This window comes from Paralichthys olivaceus, chromosome 9 (genome assembly GCF_024713975.1).
Source record: "Paralichthys olivaceus isolate ysfri-2021 chromosome 9, ASM2471397v2, whole genome shotgun sequence".
Taxonomy (NCBI): Eukaryota; Metazoa; Chordata; class Actinopteri; order Pleuronectiformes; family Paralichthyidae; genus Paralichthys; species Paralichthys olivaceus.
The window spans coordinates 18,563,555-18,580,786 of NC_091101.1; the positions used below are offsets into that span (position 1 = coordinate 18,563,555).

At 40.7% G+C, this 17,232-nt stretch overlaps 2 protein-coding genes across 6 annotated transcripts in view; both read right to left on the bottom strand.

Annotated features, from left to right (window-relative positions):
- drp2 (dystrophin related protein 2) overlaps nt 1–3,379 on the bottom strand; it is a 137,914-nt gene extending 134,535 nt beyond the window's left edge. The window contains exon 1 of one of the 4 annotated variants that reach the window (XM_069531389.1): nt 2,996–3,369. The gene's annotated coding sequence lies outside the window, so the exon portion shown is untranslated. Of the gene's footprint in view, nt 1–2,995 lie in introns of all 4 variants that reach the window. The other 3 variants (XM_069531390.1, XM_069531391.1, XM_069531393.1) reach the window with 3 other exon arrangements.
- Nucleotides 3,380–4,273: 894 nt separating this feature from the next.
- Nucleotides 4,274–16,842, bottom strand: cenpi (centromere protein I). 2 transcript variants are annotated; one of them, XM_020085775.2, is made up of 20 exons: nt 16,575–16,842; nt 15,542–15,679; nt 14,975–15,093; nt 14,632–14,739; nt 14,357–14,405; nt 14,173–14,219; nt 13,827–13,916; nt 13,589–13,720; nt 12,699–12,842; nt 11,425–11,545; nt 11,180–11,274; nt 10,919–11,036; nt 10,217–10,281; nt 9,941–10,050; nt 8,991–9,126; nt 7,594–7,718; nt 7,123–7,171; nt 6,325–6,540; nt 5,849–5,890; nt 4,274–5,711 (listed from the first exon to the last, which is right to left on the bottom strand). In XM_020085775.2, the coding sequence occupies exons 1-20, from the start codon at nt 16,741–16,743 to the stop codon at nt 5,628–5,630; spliced, it is 2,157 nt and encodes a 718-aa protein (XP_019941334.2). In that variant the 5' UTR covers nt 16,744–16,842; the 3' UTR covers nt 4,274–5,627. The 2 variants fall into 2 exon arrangements, with proteins under 2 accessions (XP_019941334.2, XP_019941325.2); XM_020085766.2 differs by having other exon boundaries at nt 6,325–6,543; nt 16,575–16,841.
- Nucleotides 16,843–17,232: the final 390 nt, after the last annotated feature.

The following is a 17,232-nucleotide window of genomic DNA, read 5'->3' on the forward strand; positions in this document are numbered from 1 at the left end:
AGAATATGTAATGTCACTGGTAGGCTGCTAATTCTTAACGCTTCGCTACAGTTACTGAAGACCCCGGGCAGACTTTAACAGAGGATGACATTTTCAGATCACTCTCCTGAATAAAAAAAAAAAAATGGGTGGAAATGAAAAAACATGGCAGTGACGCTCTTTAACACAACTTGCTCCCTACATAGCAGCACAAATAACACAATCCCAAAATACATGATTAGCACTCGCCAGACGAGAGGAAAAGCTGAAAGGAGACCAGCTTCCTGCCTCAACCTTACAGTCACAAAACTGGGAAAAGACTAAAAACAGAGTCACAAAGGTAGTTCAACAAAATAATGAGACTCTGCTTTAAAAATATATCCACACACTGACTCAGATGAGACATTGGACAAGATGAGTTAGTTCGGAAGCAAAGAAGTTTAACGTTCGACAAACGGCTGAACGTCAATGTTATATCCAGTTAGCATAGTTTCATTGGTTAAAATGGTAAATGAGACTGCTGGGATTAATTGCTAAAACATTACGATAATTAGCTAAATGTCTGATCCCCGGTGTAAACAGAACATATAAGAATGCAACCTATTAAAACATAGTACACAGTACAACATAGTATGCACTTATAAATATAAAGTACACGGTGGTTAGCTGAGGGTCAACAGTTAGAAATAAAAAGTAAATGAGTGAAATATTTAGCAAGAAGTAACAAATAAACAGTTGAAACACTTTGCTGAAAGTAATTCAACACTAGGAGGAAATTAATGTGATTGAATGATAGCTATGATTTCATTGATAAATGTTATGATGAATTAGCTGAAAGCAATGGGTGAAAATTGGAACCTCATAATAAGTTAAAATAGAAATAAGTTGAATAAAGGTTATGTGGAAAAGAATCTAAATAGTTCACTAAAAGTACCAGATATTGTTGGAGATGACAGCTGGATGGTTTAAGCTTAGAGCTACTGCCTCTTCAAGTGTTAGTAGAAACCTTAAAATGTACCTTATGGTATAATATTGATTTTGACATAGTTTGTTAGGTAAATGATATCCATGAATTCAAATGAACATTTTTGTAAAGTGGTGGTTGTGTGAATAAAAGATTAGTTCATCTGACAGGACTGGGTGGTTCCTTCAGAAAGCATCTGCCTCATCTTTATCCGATACAAGCAACAATATATTCTACATTAAACTGGGAGGATGCTGTTCAATTTAATCTATAGCCTCTTCTCTAAAACACAGCTGGAGGGAGAGAGTTGAAAATGCATAACATAGAAGGGGACCAGGGGGCATGTAGATGGAGATGGGGAGTGGCGTAAGAGCATCCTCGTAATCCTTTTAGCGTCTTTTGCAATAATCGTGTGTAGCCTTGAGAAACGCTCCTCCCCTATAAATGCCAAATCAGATCTTAAAGAGATAATAATATGCACTGAATGATTCCTCTCATTTCCTTACGTTTACAGATGTTTTGCAGCAGTCCTCCAGATCAAAGAAATGTAATACTATCGCCACATCAGACTGGCGCCTGAAGACGTGCTCCTGTTCTGAGGAAAGTGATTTCTAGGTACAGAAAGATTACCCTCCATGAAAATGACTTTCAGATGGACACAGATTGGCGACAGTGAAAAGGTCAGAATGGCAATATAAGTCATTTTCAGAGTAATTTCTGTGTGAGGCAGGATTTTCCATTTTATACCTCCTTTGAGAGGCTTTCGGCTTCTTTATAAAAAATAAAACAAAATAAATAAACCATTTGAGTCTACCAAAGATTCAGAGTTCCATCCTGGACTGGAGTGTTACCACTTTACCGTGATGGCAAAATACAAAACAAGCCTGGAAAGAATCAGAAACAGAGGAAGATCTCCATGAAGGGATTTATGTCTTTGTATGATTGATTCTTGCAAATAAACATACTGTTGACATTTGGACAATACAACGCTGACAAATGTGCAACTAACACTGATGTATTTCATCATAATCATTTGTCACAGCACAAATATTAATTTTTAATATTACTTCCAGTGAGGACCTATGGAGGGGGGGGGGGGGGGGGGGGGGCAATCAGTCATTGTTCCAACTCAAACATGAAGGATGTGCTGTGGTAAATGGATTAAATAGAAGTTACATCCACAGCAGAAGACAGGATGGCTTCTGCCACAGAGTGCTGCATCCTTGGGGCCCTCAGAAAACGAGGAGTCATGAGACGCACGGTGCGTAACAGTGAGCACAGGCTATAATTACTCTCACACACACACACACACACACACACACACACACACACACACACACACACACACACACACACACACACACACACACACATACTGAGAGAGAGAGAGAGAGAGAGAGAGAGAGAGAAGACAACCTCACAAAAGCGGCATTTCATTTTTCTCTGCAGGGGATGAGAGTTGCAGGGAAACTTGCAGCGGAAAGATCTTCCTCCAAACACGCAGCGCACACCGGGGCGCACACTTCATCAGTGACTGGAAATTGACTTCCTCTGATCCGCAATTAGTGGAAGGAGAAGCTGTGATGAGTTGATCAGAATGAGGAACATCAGGATGAAGTGCGCGGTGAACACGCTGATTCCAAACGGTGCCAAGAAAACGTCCGGTTGCGCACCTTTTGTTCTGACATGTCCACCGGCCAGACTGGAGGCGCGCACAGACACACAGACACAGACACACACTTGTTCTCCTGAAGCTCAGCGGGCACAAACACATCCATCACAAGGACAGCGTCTGTTATTACAATAAAGAAAATCCAGCTGCAAAACTGTGCAGAGTGACGCACAACTGCAGAATCCAGGAGCACCTCAGTCTCAACAAGCACAAGAGTCACCCAAAAGGCGATGCAAGAAGCCCGGCACACTGTCGCACCTTGTCCCTGTGTTATCCCTGGATGCATGCAAGGTTAGCCGGCTTTTGCCAAAACACACCTCCTGCAGTGGACACTTCAGAAGATAAAGATCAGCAGCAGAAGCATTGAACAACAATCTTACCTCCGGCTCGGTTGGACGTGTTGTTGGCAGAAATCAGCTACTCCAGTGGATGCAGACGAGACGCGGGCTGGAGAAAGTGAGGAGAGAGAAGAGGAGGAGAGAGAAGAGGAGGAGAGAGAAGAGGAGGAGAGAGAAGAGGAGCAGCAGCAGCAGATGAAGGTTTGAAGCGGCGGCGCAGCGCAGCGCTGGACCGGCGGCGGAGTCTGTGACATCAGAGAGCAGCTTCCTTTAAGGTGGCTCCGCTCGATCACGCAACACAGGATGGAGACTGGCTTCTCGTCTGGGCAGGATTTCACTATTTCTACTGTGTCACCGGTCAGAGTGGAGGATCTCACACTAGAAGGAAAAGTTCCGTGCAGGCTCGGATGCTGCAGCAGCAGGAGGAGGAGAGAGAGGATCTGGAGTCAGAGCTCTGAGGGAGACGTCCAAAGAACTGTCAGTTTGAAATTTGGCTCAAGGTTGAGAGAGCACATTTCCTTCACAGCTCTACATCATCTGACAGTGGAGACAACTTCAGTATAATCTACTACGTCAAATTAAAGCTGGGATGTCTGCTCTCTGCATTTTTCAAACAAATGTAGTCCTTATCATTCTGAATCAAACCATTCCCCAAATAACAAGAAGCTTATTTAGGCCTGTCAATGAAATTGAATAAGATTTAGAAGGTGGTTCAGTAGTTTAGTCTTTCATCACATTTGATGTTTCATGATTCACAATTCAAGATTAGATTCTTTAAATTTTGGCCAATCAAAACATCTTTTGTGCCTCTTCCCGATATTTTCATGTGACAGTTTTGAAAATGAATCAATTACTTGAAAAATACTTACTTGATGGAATTATTTAAAACACCACAATTGCAGTACAGGTCTGTTGTTTGGGATATCTGTGTGGTCATTGAATTATACTTACTTTATGCCCTGTCTTGTTATTCCTCCAAATTACACAGAAATTATGAAATCAGGCCAAAACACAAGCACAGGCACGACACAAGTTACATGTTTGATATGTTCTTGATCATACAACTACATCAAGGAGAAAACGGATCAGTGTGTGCAGTGATTTCACCCAGCGTCATCAAAGGCACACAGCCAGGGGCCTATTAATCATCCAGATGGGACCCTCAATTAAAACTGAATGCTCTTTCCCAGATGGTTCAGCAACCGACAACAATGCTCAAGCACATCTATACGTATAAAAGCTTCTCAAGCAACTGATGCCAAAAAGTTTGGTTGGACACAAGACCAAGCTATTTGCCCCGTAAACAGTGACATACTGCAGTATCATTAAACATTGTTTATTTTCAGCAATATGCAAGAGTCAGGTTTTTGCAGATGTTAAGCTGTACATGAATAAAACAAACAGTACGCTGAAATGCATTTTGAACAGAAAAGCAGAGTTAGGGTTGGCTGTGATTGAACTGCAACAAAAAGAGTAAACTGAAAAATAATAATTTCAACTTTATTTTCTCTTCTTCGCATTTAACACACTTCTGTAAAACATGTTTTATTCAAACCTACTGTCACTGATACTACCAAATGTCCACCAGGGCAGTGTGGCTGAGACTATAAAAAGAAAAGCACAATAAACACAGATAAACCTATGTACATAAAAACATACTCAGATCGCTTGCAAGTAGCTCACTTGGAAGAGGAGGAGATAAAATATGTACAAGTCTTTTAAAAAATGAGTAAGACGCAAAGTGGTTGTTTTTCCTCTCCACTGACTTGAGCATTTAGCTCTGCTGTGTGTACAGACTGTCGCCTGTTGTCAGTTTCCAGCAGTTCTCCGTGAAAGACTGGGCCCAACGCCCGCGTGGGGTTATTGGGTGGATTGTCCATCTTCTAACTGCCACCTCCATCTACAAAAGTTAATTTGCAAAAAGATTTCAGAAAAAAAAAAGAGGCCAATTAACAATTGGTGCGTCCACTGCGATGTGTTCAAGTCTTTGAGAACCGAGGAGCGTAGATCGATGAAGCTGCACGTGAGGCGGAGCTGCAGAGTTTCCGCAGAATCGTCGCACTCATTCAAAGCTGCGAGAACTTGGGATGGTGAGGCTGCTGCAGAAAGCTCAATGTTACACCCCACTCTTCTCTGTCGCCCACAAAATCATTAGTTTTCAGTGAGTGGAATAAGCTTTCCTGACGTTACCTACAATACTTTGTAAAGTGCCCTACATGTGGTCTGTTCGTTTGTTGTGGCAGGAGTGTTTGGACTGGATTCATAAATTTCAAATTCAGCTTTTAACCAACAGCAGCACTTGTGGTTTTGTCGAGAGTAATGACTCAGATTTTATCCTAACTAGATGTGATTTACTATGTTGCAAATGCATTTGCACAATTTTTTGTTTTAGCCAAGTTATAAATCCACTGTATGAAGAAAGTGATGTTGCAAGAAAACCTCGGTAAAGACATGAAAAAATATTGTGAAAGGATCACAATGCAACAGGTTCTGCAGCCTCTCACAGGAATTAAATAAAAAAACGGGAGATCATCAATATCTCTGAATTCCATCCAACAGTACTGTTGAAATGAAATAGATATATTGACCAGTTCCTTTAGTTTTTAATGAGCAGTGAACTTAAAAAAGAAACCGTCTGGGGAAGTCAAATGCACGTCCATGCTGTCTCCTCTGGCTACAGGGCTGGAACAAACTGTTTAAGGCCGTCATATCCTTGACTGTACAAGTACTCCAGGTACCAGCTCCATGGCTTGGAATGCTGAAACACATGGACAACATCTGAGGTTTTATACGATCAAAGCAACATCTCTTAATATTTGAAATACGACTGATGCACATCAAACTAAACGTGAAGTCAATTATAATTGCGAATAGGAAAAGGAGACCCTTGTATACCTTTATGGAATTGAGGTCCACTTCCTTTCTCTCGGGCCAGCACTGATAAAGAGAGAACATTAACATTCATTGTCAGCCCACCCTGCTAAATCCCACAAGATTACTGCTGAATGCAGCAGTTGGGCTGAACCAAAAAAAGGTGTGTGTATTATTAAACATGATGAGAACCACGGCTCATGCAGCAGCCATTAATAATAAAATGTCTTTCTGTATTAATGTATCTTATTTGAAAGTTACATTAATAACACATTTGTCTCTGTGACTTGCCTTCAAGTATATTAACTAAACTGTACAGACCGGCTGCACGCCAATAAATCAAGTGGCTCTTAAGAGTTTGAAAATAAGCCCAAGCTTTGGATAAGGTTTTGTTTAGAGGTGCTCAGCAGAAGAAGCATTTTGTGGGCTGCAGCAGGTACATACTACCCACATCTCTCTGTAAGATACAAATCAAGACATCTGAGATGATTCACACTCACCCTCTGGTGAAAGTCGACAGCGTAGCTCATGAAAGCAGGGTGGTGGACCAGGTCAAAACTCGTCCAGTTTTGCGGTACGTTGCTCTTGAGGAGCAGCTCCTCTCCCAGCTGCACACCCATCCCTGGATGAAACATTTTGGAGTTCCACAGGCAGTTGACCATGACGACCACGTAGTTGTTGAACTCCCGAAACGTTTGGCGGCTGATGTGAAAGGCCTGCTGGAAAACAGTATCAAAGGGAGCGATAGATTAAGTTGACTGAAAAAGCAAAAAGAACGAGAGTCAAACTAAACCCCACTCTACATCCTCAGACTTTCACATCTGATGTTTGTTGTGCAGATTAATTTGCATGCCATTTACCAAGTCCATTTTTCCTAATAAAACGTGCCACTGACATTTTGAGGGGGAGAGTGCTGGCTGCCTGACATGTAAATTCACAGCTCACAGTGGCAGCTGCATTCAAATCAACAACTTTTCAAGTCCTCATCTGAAAGGGTATTAAGGGTGAGTTGACGCTGGTGGATTCTTAAAGAGCAAGACTGAGACATGAGAAATCTTTGAAAACTACTAGAGTGAGTCAAAAGGTGCACAAATAAAAATAAATTTGAGAGTAAAGGAGAAACATCAAACCTGCAATAAGAAGGAATTTATTCAAAGTGCATATATTAAATAAACGAATGTGTATATGAAAGCACCACACTCTCTCTGTCTAGTACTTGGTGCATTGGAAGAAAATATACTCTCACAGGACCACTGCAATGAAAATCAAACGTGAACAAAAATGTGTTTTCCTTTTACCTCTGTGACTTTCTCTTGACTCTTGGCTGATGTCAGGTTCACCTTGTACCTGGACAAAAAAGAAACAGTGAGTTTCTGCAAAACTGTCTGTGGTCTATCAGAAGAAATTAATGCTATTAACTTTCCAGTTTTCTTTGGCCGTCGCATTTTTATGCATTGGTAAAATGATTTAATAACCCCGTGGTGTAGTCAATCAGCTGGCACTGTAAGGATTTGTGTTATTAGAGACTAGAGCTATGAATGATGCTTGAATTCTACATCAAGAGGAGAAGAGAGTTTGAGTGCGTCGCCACCTCATTATCATAAATCATACATTAACATGTACATAAGTGCAATGCAGCCATTTGATTCCAGTTCTGTTCTGTCATCAAATATGCATAAGCATGTGACATACCACATTAAGTGAGAAGCTAACATATGCATCTAGATTAGCTGATGGCAGACTGCAACACTGAGACGAAGACGCCGCACCTGTACATGATGAAGGCCAGTCGGTCCACGCTAATGGGGTCGAGTGAAAACAAGGCTGGGTAAAAAACTCCAGGGGGGGGCATCACCACAAGGGGGAGCCCATACTTTAGAAATGTGTCACACACCTGGAAGAGGAGAGAAATACAAAGTTAACACCCACCAACAGAGAGATACTCCAACAACAACTCCCCTCTGAAGTGTTAATTATGACTGTGCTTTGCAAATAGTTGGTGCACGCTGTTCTATGTTGCTGCTCTTGGTATTTCATCTACTTCTTTATGGAATGTTTTTCTGTCAAATGAAGCCGGGAACTACTGCTCATGCAGCGCAGTAAAACTTTGAGTTTTTAAGTGGTGTGCTGCAATAAAAAAAGAGTCTCTGTATTCTGCTGTGTCTGATTGAAAGATGCGCCAGTCTGAACTTGATGAAAAGTTGCCAAGCAACCAGAAGAGACAGCGAGAAGTTATTTGTCCTGGCAGAGAAACTGTTCGGCAGAGGTCGTAACCCCAGCAGCAGTTGAAGTATATAGCTATAACTAAGCATATAACTGTACTGAACTTGGAGTGATGTATTTTGATGAGTGGCCTGCACCAGGATCATCACAAAATAAACTTACAAGCATTGCAACAGGGTAGATAGGAGGCTGACAAAAAACAAACAGATCATGTGCACCCACATGTTTCACAGGGGCTTTGACAAAGATGGGTTGGGCATATGGTCATGTGGCTTCAGGCCAGTTGTTGAAATAAACACTTTAGCTAACATAAAAGAGCAAATGGATGTTTTTATGCTTCAGTTTTGTGTTAGTTTGTGAACTTTAGAGGTGCTGGGAGGCAGATTTTGTTACCGTCAGACAGAGCCAGGGAAGTTGTTCCCTCTGATTACAGCTGTTTGCTCCTGTTTACAGCCTTAATGCTTAGCTAAGGTAACTGGTGGCAGCACCATATTATTACAAGTAGGAGAGAGATATCAATCTTCTTGTCATAATTTCCCAAAATGTCAAACTATTCCTTTAAATCACCTTTCTTTGACTTGGAAGCAAAGCAGTCTACCTGCCAATGTAATGTATTTATTATGATTTGTAATCCACTGCATATCTGTGTCTATAATCCTTATTATAGTGCATTTATTGCTGCTATTTCATCAGTCTTACATTGTCCTTTTGCCCTTGTCCATTTTGATTGTTGTCTGTTTTATGTGCTTCTGTTTACTGGACGAAGAAAGGAAGAGCTCACACTTTAAAATAATTAAAATTTGCCCATCATTAGACAGATGTGAAAATTTCGGTCAAGTGTCAAACTACATGTTGGTTATTCTGGACAGTAAAGGTCAAACTTTTAAGTGGAGTAATAATAAACAAAAAACATATTTGATTTAAGGAGATCAGCTCAGTTTACCGTCTCGTAGAAGTCCAGGATGAAGGTGAGGAAGAGTGAGTGAGAGCATTCAAGCTGAAGGCCCAAAGACGCCAGACGACCCACAAAGTGAACCAGCTCCATCACTGAGTCTTTGAACCCTGACAGGGTCATGTTTCTGGGACAGAAAGCAGAGCAGAGTCAGACACGCTCTGACTAGACGACTAACACTTAGAAATGACAACAAGTTGTAACATCGGTCTGCTGATCTGCCCGTGGAGCAGGTCTCTGTGACTCAGGTCTTTCTTATTACTCTGTGACTGAGCTCTCTGATAGAAGAAAGCTCCTAAATCAGTCAAAGTGGCAGCTCACTACAATACAAAAACGACAAACACTGAATCAGCTCTGACATTAGAACGAGTGCACAAACACACAATCGATTATTTTTACATTTGGTGAGTTTGGGAATGACAGTGAATGAAAATGGTTCTCTCGATTTATTGGATGATTTATTGTGGGATGACGCAGATATTCAAACACTCCACCTCTTAATTTGGAAAATCATTTAACTGGACATTGAGTGTTTCTGTCTCAAAACTAATTTCAATTATAAAATCTGATGATTAAATGGGTTCAAAACAAAACATGTCCATACAAATTTCTGCCTTAGCTGATGTGTGTTGAGTTTCTCTATAGTCCAACACACTGCTAAAATCAATAGAACTTTTAATTTGAACAAAAGTGTCAACTGGGACGTCTATAATGGAGATTTTTTTGTGACAATGAGTTGCAGTAAGTAAAACTGAGGTAGCATCTGAGAACTTTAATACAACTGTAAGAACCAACGTGTGAGAGGATTTTTTGGATTGAGAGTGAAAGCTTAAAGAGCCATAACTCTTATGATCTTAAGTAAATTATCTGAGTGTTTCAGGTCTATTGCTTGTTTATGCTCTGGATATAAACACGTAGAGGAAAGTAGCTGTGAGACTCACATAGAGGTGTGGCTGTTGAGGCTGATGTCTAAGTCGTCCTCCAGAGCGTACACTGAATGCCAGGTAAGCCACTTCAACAGCATATTGTTCAGGCATTCCATGAGTCCACACTGCAGACGAACACACGCGACAAAGTAGAAAAGCACTAAGCATAAAGTAGCTTAAACACTAAACAGGACACATAGTATGTTGTATTCATAATAATAGACGGTTTTGTAATTCAGGCACAGCAGCAGCACCAAGCTTATTCTACTTGAGCCTCGCAGGAAAGCTTACCTTGAAAAACAGCGAGGATGTGAAGAAGAGCTGCATGAGGGGCTCAAACAGAAGCCTTCCGATTTCTGAAGTGGAGGAGTAAGAAGGTTACAGCTGCGGCACAATCAAAGTGTACGGCACAAAATTACAGGCCTTGTTAATATGGATGCAATTTTATTAAAGTGGAGCGTAAGGATCCATTAAAATATATGGAGAACACGACAATGACATGGACTTAGCTGTTTAGGTGGACTTACGGATCGGCGATGGTTATTTGGGTGAATATATTTGAGATGTGCCCTCAGGTAGGCTATGGAAGGCTTACAACAGTTACATATTTTATCTCCAGGTCCACAAATTTACCATATTTACCATTATTTCTAAACAAAGGGGTTTAGATTCTTCAGAGTACAGATCCTGCTCTCTGCAACCAGGCTGGATTGTGGTTACATTACAACTGTTTGCTCATTTCAGTTTGACAGATTACATTTCATTTTCAATCAATGAAAGTGACGTTGTGTGACCCCAGTCTGTCACGCAGTGCCTTCAGTGCAGCAGCCAAGGCCCAGACGAGAACTCCTGAGGGAGACTTCTTTTCTAAGAATCTAATCGAATGTGTTTTTTCCTAAAACAACTTGATTTTATAATAAATTTAGTAAGAGTGAGAAGGTAAGCAAACTTAAGAGGGGGACTGGTCATTGAGAGTGGCAAAACACAACTTACGGGAACTGGGGACAACAGGAATGTTGCTCAGGAGGCTGAGGATCTGTGGGCGGTGGAGGGAACCATCCCAAACACTGAGAAATTTGTACAGGAAAGCCTCTGAACTGGAAAATGCTTCCTGTTGGAGAAATGTGAATTTAAAACATTTGTGTGACCTGACTGTGGTTTTGTAGCAGGTGTCAGCTATACATGCTGCAGAGATAGTGAGTGATGGTTGTCAGGTAGAGAGGTAGCTATCAGGGCTTGAGTGGTGAGGCTCACCTGCAGGAAGTGCTGTGTGGACAGCAACTTGTCCAGAAATTGCAGAGCTTCCTCTGAATTCTGGGAGGCTCTTCCATCCCCACAGAACAGAAATTCTTAACAGCAATAGCAAAAAAGAAAAACAGCAGAAGATTTCAAATGTGCTGCAGCTTTACACAGTAAAATCCCCCAGTCCCTTTTAAACCCGTCTCTGAAAAAAAAAAGCCCTTTGATATGCCAAGTAGGTAACACACATACGCGCTTACCTTCATGGAGAGCGTAGCCGAGCCAGAAGTTGAGGCGTAGGAGGGCAGACTCATCCTGAACACAGTCAAGGTACTGGAGGGCCAGACTGGAGCCCAGCAGCGAGCCCATCTGAGCGGGCAGCTGGTGGAGGTAAAATGAAAAAATGTGAGGCAGATGCAAAAACAGTATAATTGAGAGGCTGAAATAATCAAATATCCATAAATTCAAAGAGGTGATACCGAGCTGATTCTTCAGTATCCACTTATCTCCATAATGTCAGCACTGGGACATGTCTTCCATCATATCTTTCATTTTAATGCATGAGCAGCTGACTCAATGTGGATACAGTGTTAATACATACATTAAACCAAGAAGACAGACACTGTGAATGGACACAGCTCCTCAATAATTATGGAACAATTGTATCATTAAACTGAGAAAGCATTATTCTCCTTCAGACAACAGGAGACGAGGGAAATAATCAATGCTGCTGTACTGATGCATTGACTGGTCTCAGCTGTCTTTCCTAACACACAGCAGAGGGTAGCTTTCTTGGCAATATACACAGTTGATGCCATCCAAAACCCTGACTGCTCATGTTGGTTTTGTGGGCAGTGAAAGAGGTGGATTTATGTAGCAAGAAACATAAAAGTCTGCAAGCCATTTAAAATGTATTATATTAACTTTATCAGGTCACTGAATCTGCAGGGCAAATAGACATTTATGGAGGGGGCTCTTTAAATGACCATTTGCTTTGTGACTTTGTCCAATGCATTACTCTGATATGTCTCTTCCCAGTGTTCAGTGTTCATATAGGATAGATAAACAACTGATGATATCTGTAAAAGTAGCCACAATCTGTTTCGAAGACAAATGACAAGCACAGTGTTCATGAAACAGGTTTATGCTCTAATCTAATAAACAAATTACAGCCTGAGGCCACCTCTGCTGGGCTTTCTGTAGGACTAAGTCCTTAGTAGCCTAAAACTACATACAGACACATTTGTAACAGTGATGCAGCACCACCCAGTGGCCGTGAGGATTCATCATAGACTGGTTAACCACCCTAGTGGCATGGATAAACTGGAATAAATGTAATTCTGTTGTATAAATAATAAATGATCCCCATGCTTAATGCTTAAATTATACTCCAGTGGTGCTGGTGCTATGAGACAAACAACTGAATATTGGAACGTAGAAAGACACAGAAGACGTGAGACAATAAATGGAGCATCAGCAGTTGCATAGTCATCACTCGGTGTAGAGCTCAGAGCTCTTTCCTGAGAGATGTTACCTCGATTCGGTGCACATTTTCCAGGAGCTGAGTAAAAGAGCTGAGCTGCACCAGGGGAACCAACTTCCTGCTGAAGGGCGACTCAGCCTGAGCCTGTTTATTGACAAGCGAATTCAAAACTGGCAACTCCAGGTGACCGTATTTCTGAGAAATAAAGAACAGTAAGAAAGAGCGTAGATAAAGGCAAGACAGACTTGTATAAAAATCCTTTTTTGAACATTTTATTAAATTGATTACTTCTGTCTATAAAATGTTTGAGAATTATGAGAAATGTCCGTCTCTTCAAGGGGACGTCTTCAGATGTGGTTTTTGTTTGATCAACTCTCCAAAACCCAAAGATATTGATTTTATACTGATATAAAGCAGAGAAAATTAGCTGGAATCAGCAAATTGTCATTTCTGCATAAAATGTTGTTGATAACTTGGTTATCAATACAGTTGCAGTTTTATTTTCTATCATTCATAAAATCAATTCTTCCAACTCAAACTGGTACTTGGCTAGAGATGCAACAATTAGCTGATTAATTAATAATACTTTATCAAGAAAAATAATGGCTTCAGTCATTTTTCCACTGAAGATACCAAATTCTCAGATTTGAATTTGAAGATTAATTGAACATCTTAAGGATTTAGAATAAAACAAATATAATAATAATATAAATAATAAACAGGTTAATCAATAGAGAAAGTGTAGTTATAACTCTATACTAATACATTTATATTTCACACAGTAAATGAGCAGAGTGACATAACAGTTTCACCCCTGAAGAGAACCTACAAAGTGTACAGGTGGATGTTGGGTGGCGGTGGGCCAGCAGTAACTGCAGTGTGGCAGGAGCGATTGCAAACACAGTAAGCGGGGGGCTGACAACTTAAATAGACATTCATACCCTTTTCCGAGAGCCGGGCTTATCTTTAATTGTGAGGGGCAGACTGGCGCTGGAGACAACCTGGGAACCATTCCTCTTCTGTACAGCAATCAATGCTGACTTCCAGGGGGAGTTGTGGTTCCTAAACCCAATCTGTGGCAGACAGAAACATATGCAATTTTACTAATGCTTTGTAGATAAGGGTCATATGGTATTCTAACAGCAGAATTAGCATTAACTGCACATCCCCTGTACAAACCCGCATTCGTGATGGAATGGAGAGAGTCACAAGCTCAGGACAAAACACTCTGTAAAGTGACAGTAGGTGCAGGAGGAACGGCTGCCTTCCCTGAGGACACAAGACTTATTGTCAACACATCCTGCTCATGACATCTTCATTTTAGTAGTTTCCTTATAGTGAAATATACCACAACAACAAATAGTAAGATATGGGTAACTGTTTATCGGAACAATGTGTGAAGCAGAGGAAAAAAAATCACATCCTGCAATTTACCATCAAACTAATGTTCAAAGTCAATAAGGAAATATTCAAGTAGCTGTGATAAATGGCTCTAGAGAACATATCAAATCAGCAGGATATTTACCAGTTTAGACTGAAGCTCCAGCAGCTTCCGCACTCTGAACACTCGCACTACAATGAGAAAGTAAATCAAGCGATCAATAACACTCAGAGAATTGATAAGAATACTGAAAAGAGCAGACAAAGTGGAGGAGACAGCAGTACAAATGTGGATCATATTTCAGGTGTTAAAATGTGAAAAGACTCACCACTTTCCTTTCTGGTCAAAAGGTACAACAGATGGCAGATGAAGGGACACTGAAAAAAAGATATAATGACAACAGTTGTTTAGTGGATGCCAGGTTGGTTATTTCATTACACAGGAATGGAGCCAGTGTCAAACCCTGAATATATCATATCCTTTTCAGTTTCAGATTTTTTTTAAATAGATGTAAATTAATATGACACTGGAAAAATCTGAATTCATGCTACAAATTTTGCTTAATGCTTATCACAACAAAACAAATTTCACGAGTACACTTACCAGATTTTCTTCTGTGACAAAGCTGAAGATGAAGCCATAGATAGCCCGAAGTTGGTCTTTTGCGTCAATCATGTCAAAGACGGTCAACACCCACTTTATAAAAAGAATCTGAATATAGCAGTAAACGCAAAAATGTATTAACTATAGTACAATGTCAGCAATGACTGAATACAGAATGTCAAGCAGGTAAACAAAAGCTTGTCTCAAATATTACATTTTACCAACAAAACTTTACAGATGAAAAAGCTTTAGATGCATGAAAATGATGTAAACCTAGTAATCAAAAGCATGATGTTGAAACGTTTTCAGATTTATAAGTGCTAGCAAAAAGAAATGCACTTACTTGAGTGCTGATGGGTATTTTGCCAACACCGAGCCAAACTACCGCTCGAACCACAGCCTCCTGTGGCACCACGGTGGCAGGAATCAGACACTTCAGTATCCGGACACATGGACTAGTCCCTACATAGAGAAAGGTGCAGAGATGTAAATGAAATGTCCAACACATTAACAGAATGCATTTCCTCTGCACAGATATAATATATGTGCCTCACTGTGTGAAAAATGTGCTCACATCACATTGATATGTTATAACACCGTATATACAACATAAATAATGTTGGTATTGCATTTTGGACAGTGTCTCAGTGGACAACAAAGCCACCTCATTGGGAGAGTCAGTTTGAATTAGTCTGTGTGGAGTTTGTTGTTTCCTGTTGTCTTTTCTGGAGCCCAGACAAAGACAGACATGTCAGGTGAATTATATGATGATAAATTGAGTGAGATGTGAATTAGCATGTGATGGTTGTTAGTCAGACTCCAAATGAGTGGCTCACACCAACATGAGATTCTGCAAGAAAATCCATATTTACAGTGAAACCCAGCAGGTGCAGCTAAGTGACAGTCTTACCCATACGGAGGCTCATGGCAAACTCCAGCATAACAGAGATGGCCTCCGGGGAGAGTCCTCTACTGTAGGCCACCCTCTCCACCAGCACCAAGTTCCTCTCAAACTCATCGTTCCCAATCAATGGAGTTCCTGCTTCAACTACAGGAAGGAGAGGTGACATCATATCAGAAATATGTGTATGAGTTGGCATGATAAAGAATGAAAAGAAAGAAAGAATCTCAATGTTTTCTGCTAATACGTTTTTTAGTGTCTTCAGGCCAAGCAAGGGCACTTCTATTGAAGCATCCACTTAATACTTTTTCAAAGAATTGCACATACGACAATATACAGCAGATGTTCGGGCTGAGATTAGGCTGCAGTGAATGAATTGGTGAACATCCTTCCTGGTTACATTAATCCAACAGTATATACACTGTCTGTATATGAAGGGTAAGGATGTGCCTGTATACATTTGCATAGAAAAAACAATATACAAAAATATGACAGTAATAAAAAATAAACAATATAATTCTTCAAGTAAACCTCACTTCTAATGTCAAAATCTGTAAGTTAACATGCTTACAGATTCAAACTAAACCTAAACAATCAATCATTTGCATTGTCGATTAATCTTGTTTTGTTCTGACTCCTAAATAATAAACCAGATTAACTCTCATGACAAAGAAAAGAAAATCATCTCATTTAAGAAGCTGTAAAAAATCGCATATTTAATGTTTTTCTAACAAAAACTCTCCAATCTTTAGTTTCTGGTTGATCTAATCGATTACTCGTGACAGGCTCATGTCTGGGGTCGATCCTTCAGTCTCATTTAAAAACAGATGATAAAGTTACTGATATAACACCAGCTCTGTCTGGGACGGTTTTCTCATCTAATGCAGGAGCTATCTGTAACTTAGCAAACATTAGCAAACACCAGTTAACCTACTTCACATAAGTAAGTGAGTTAAATCTTTGTGGTTTGAATCCTGGAAGGTTAGCACGGTTGCTAACAGTGACGCCATCTCAGTTAGCTGTTTGTCTGGGAGCCTCCTACCGTCAGAGAAGTACTTCAGGGCCGGGACGAACGGGTCCTCCGCCTCGGTCTTCCTCCTCTCCTTCTCCGCAACCCGAACACTCCGGTTAAAGCTCCGGCTCGACGGCTGCTCGGTTAGAGACGACTGGTCTGACTCCGTGGACCCCGACGTGTTTTGTTTCGCTGCCATTTCTGCATCGCTAACACTCGGAAACTGATCTGAGCTCCGCTGCGGCCATTCAAACCGAAATCAAATCCAGCGCCCGACCGTTTGATCTGCGCGTGCGCACTTTGGTTCTTCCGGTCGCTTCCTGGGAGTTGTAGTCCGGTTGCAGTCCTCCCTCCCCCAACAGTGGAAAGTATTAGCAAGTTGTGTTGCACGTCAATAGATGATATATATATATATATATATTATTATATATATATTTCTCTGTGTTGAGGTTTTGGTCTTTCAGTTTATATTTAAAAATATATTTACAGAATAGTCATTTTCAGGTTATTTCCTCGTAACTACATTCATTTCCTGTGAAAGTTTGTATAATTTGTCCGTGACTCCGATTAACCAGTAATAAAATAAGCAACAAATCCCTTACGGTGCACAGAGACAAAGCGATGCATATCTGGGCTCATGAAACTGTGTTAATTAGAGGGAATATAACAGGGACTGACTCAAGTTATA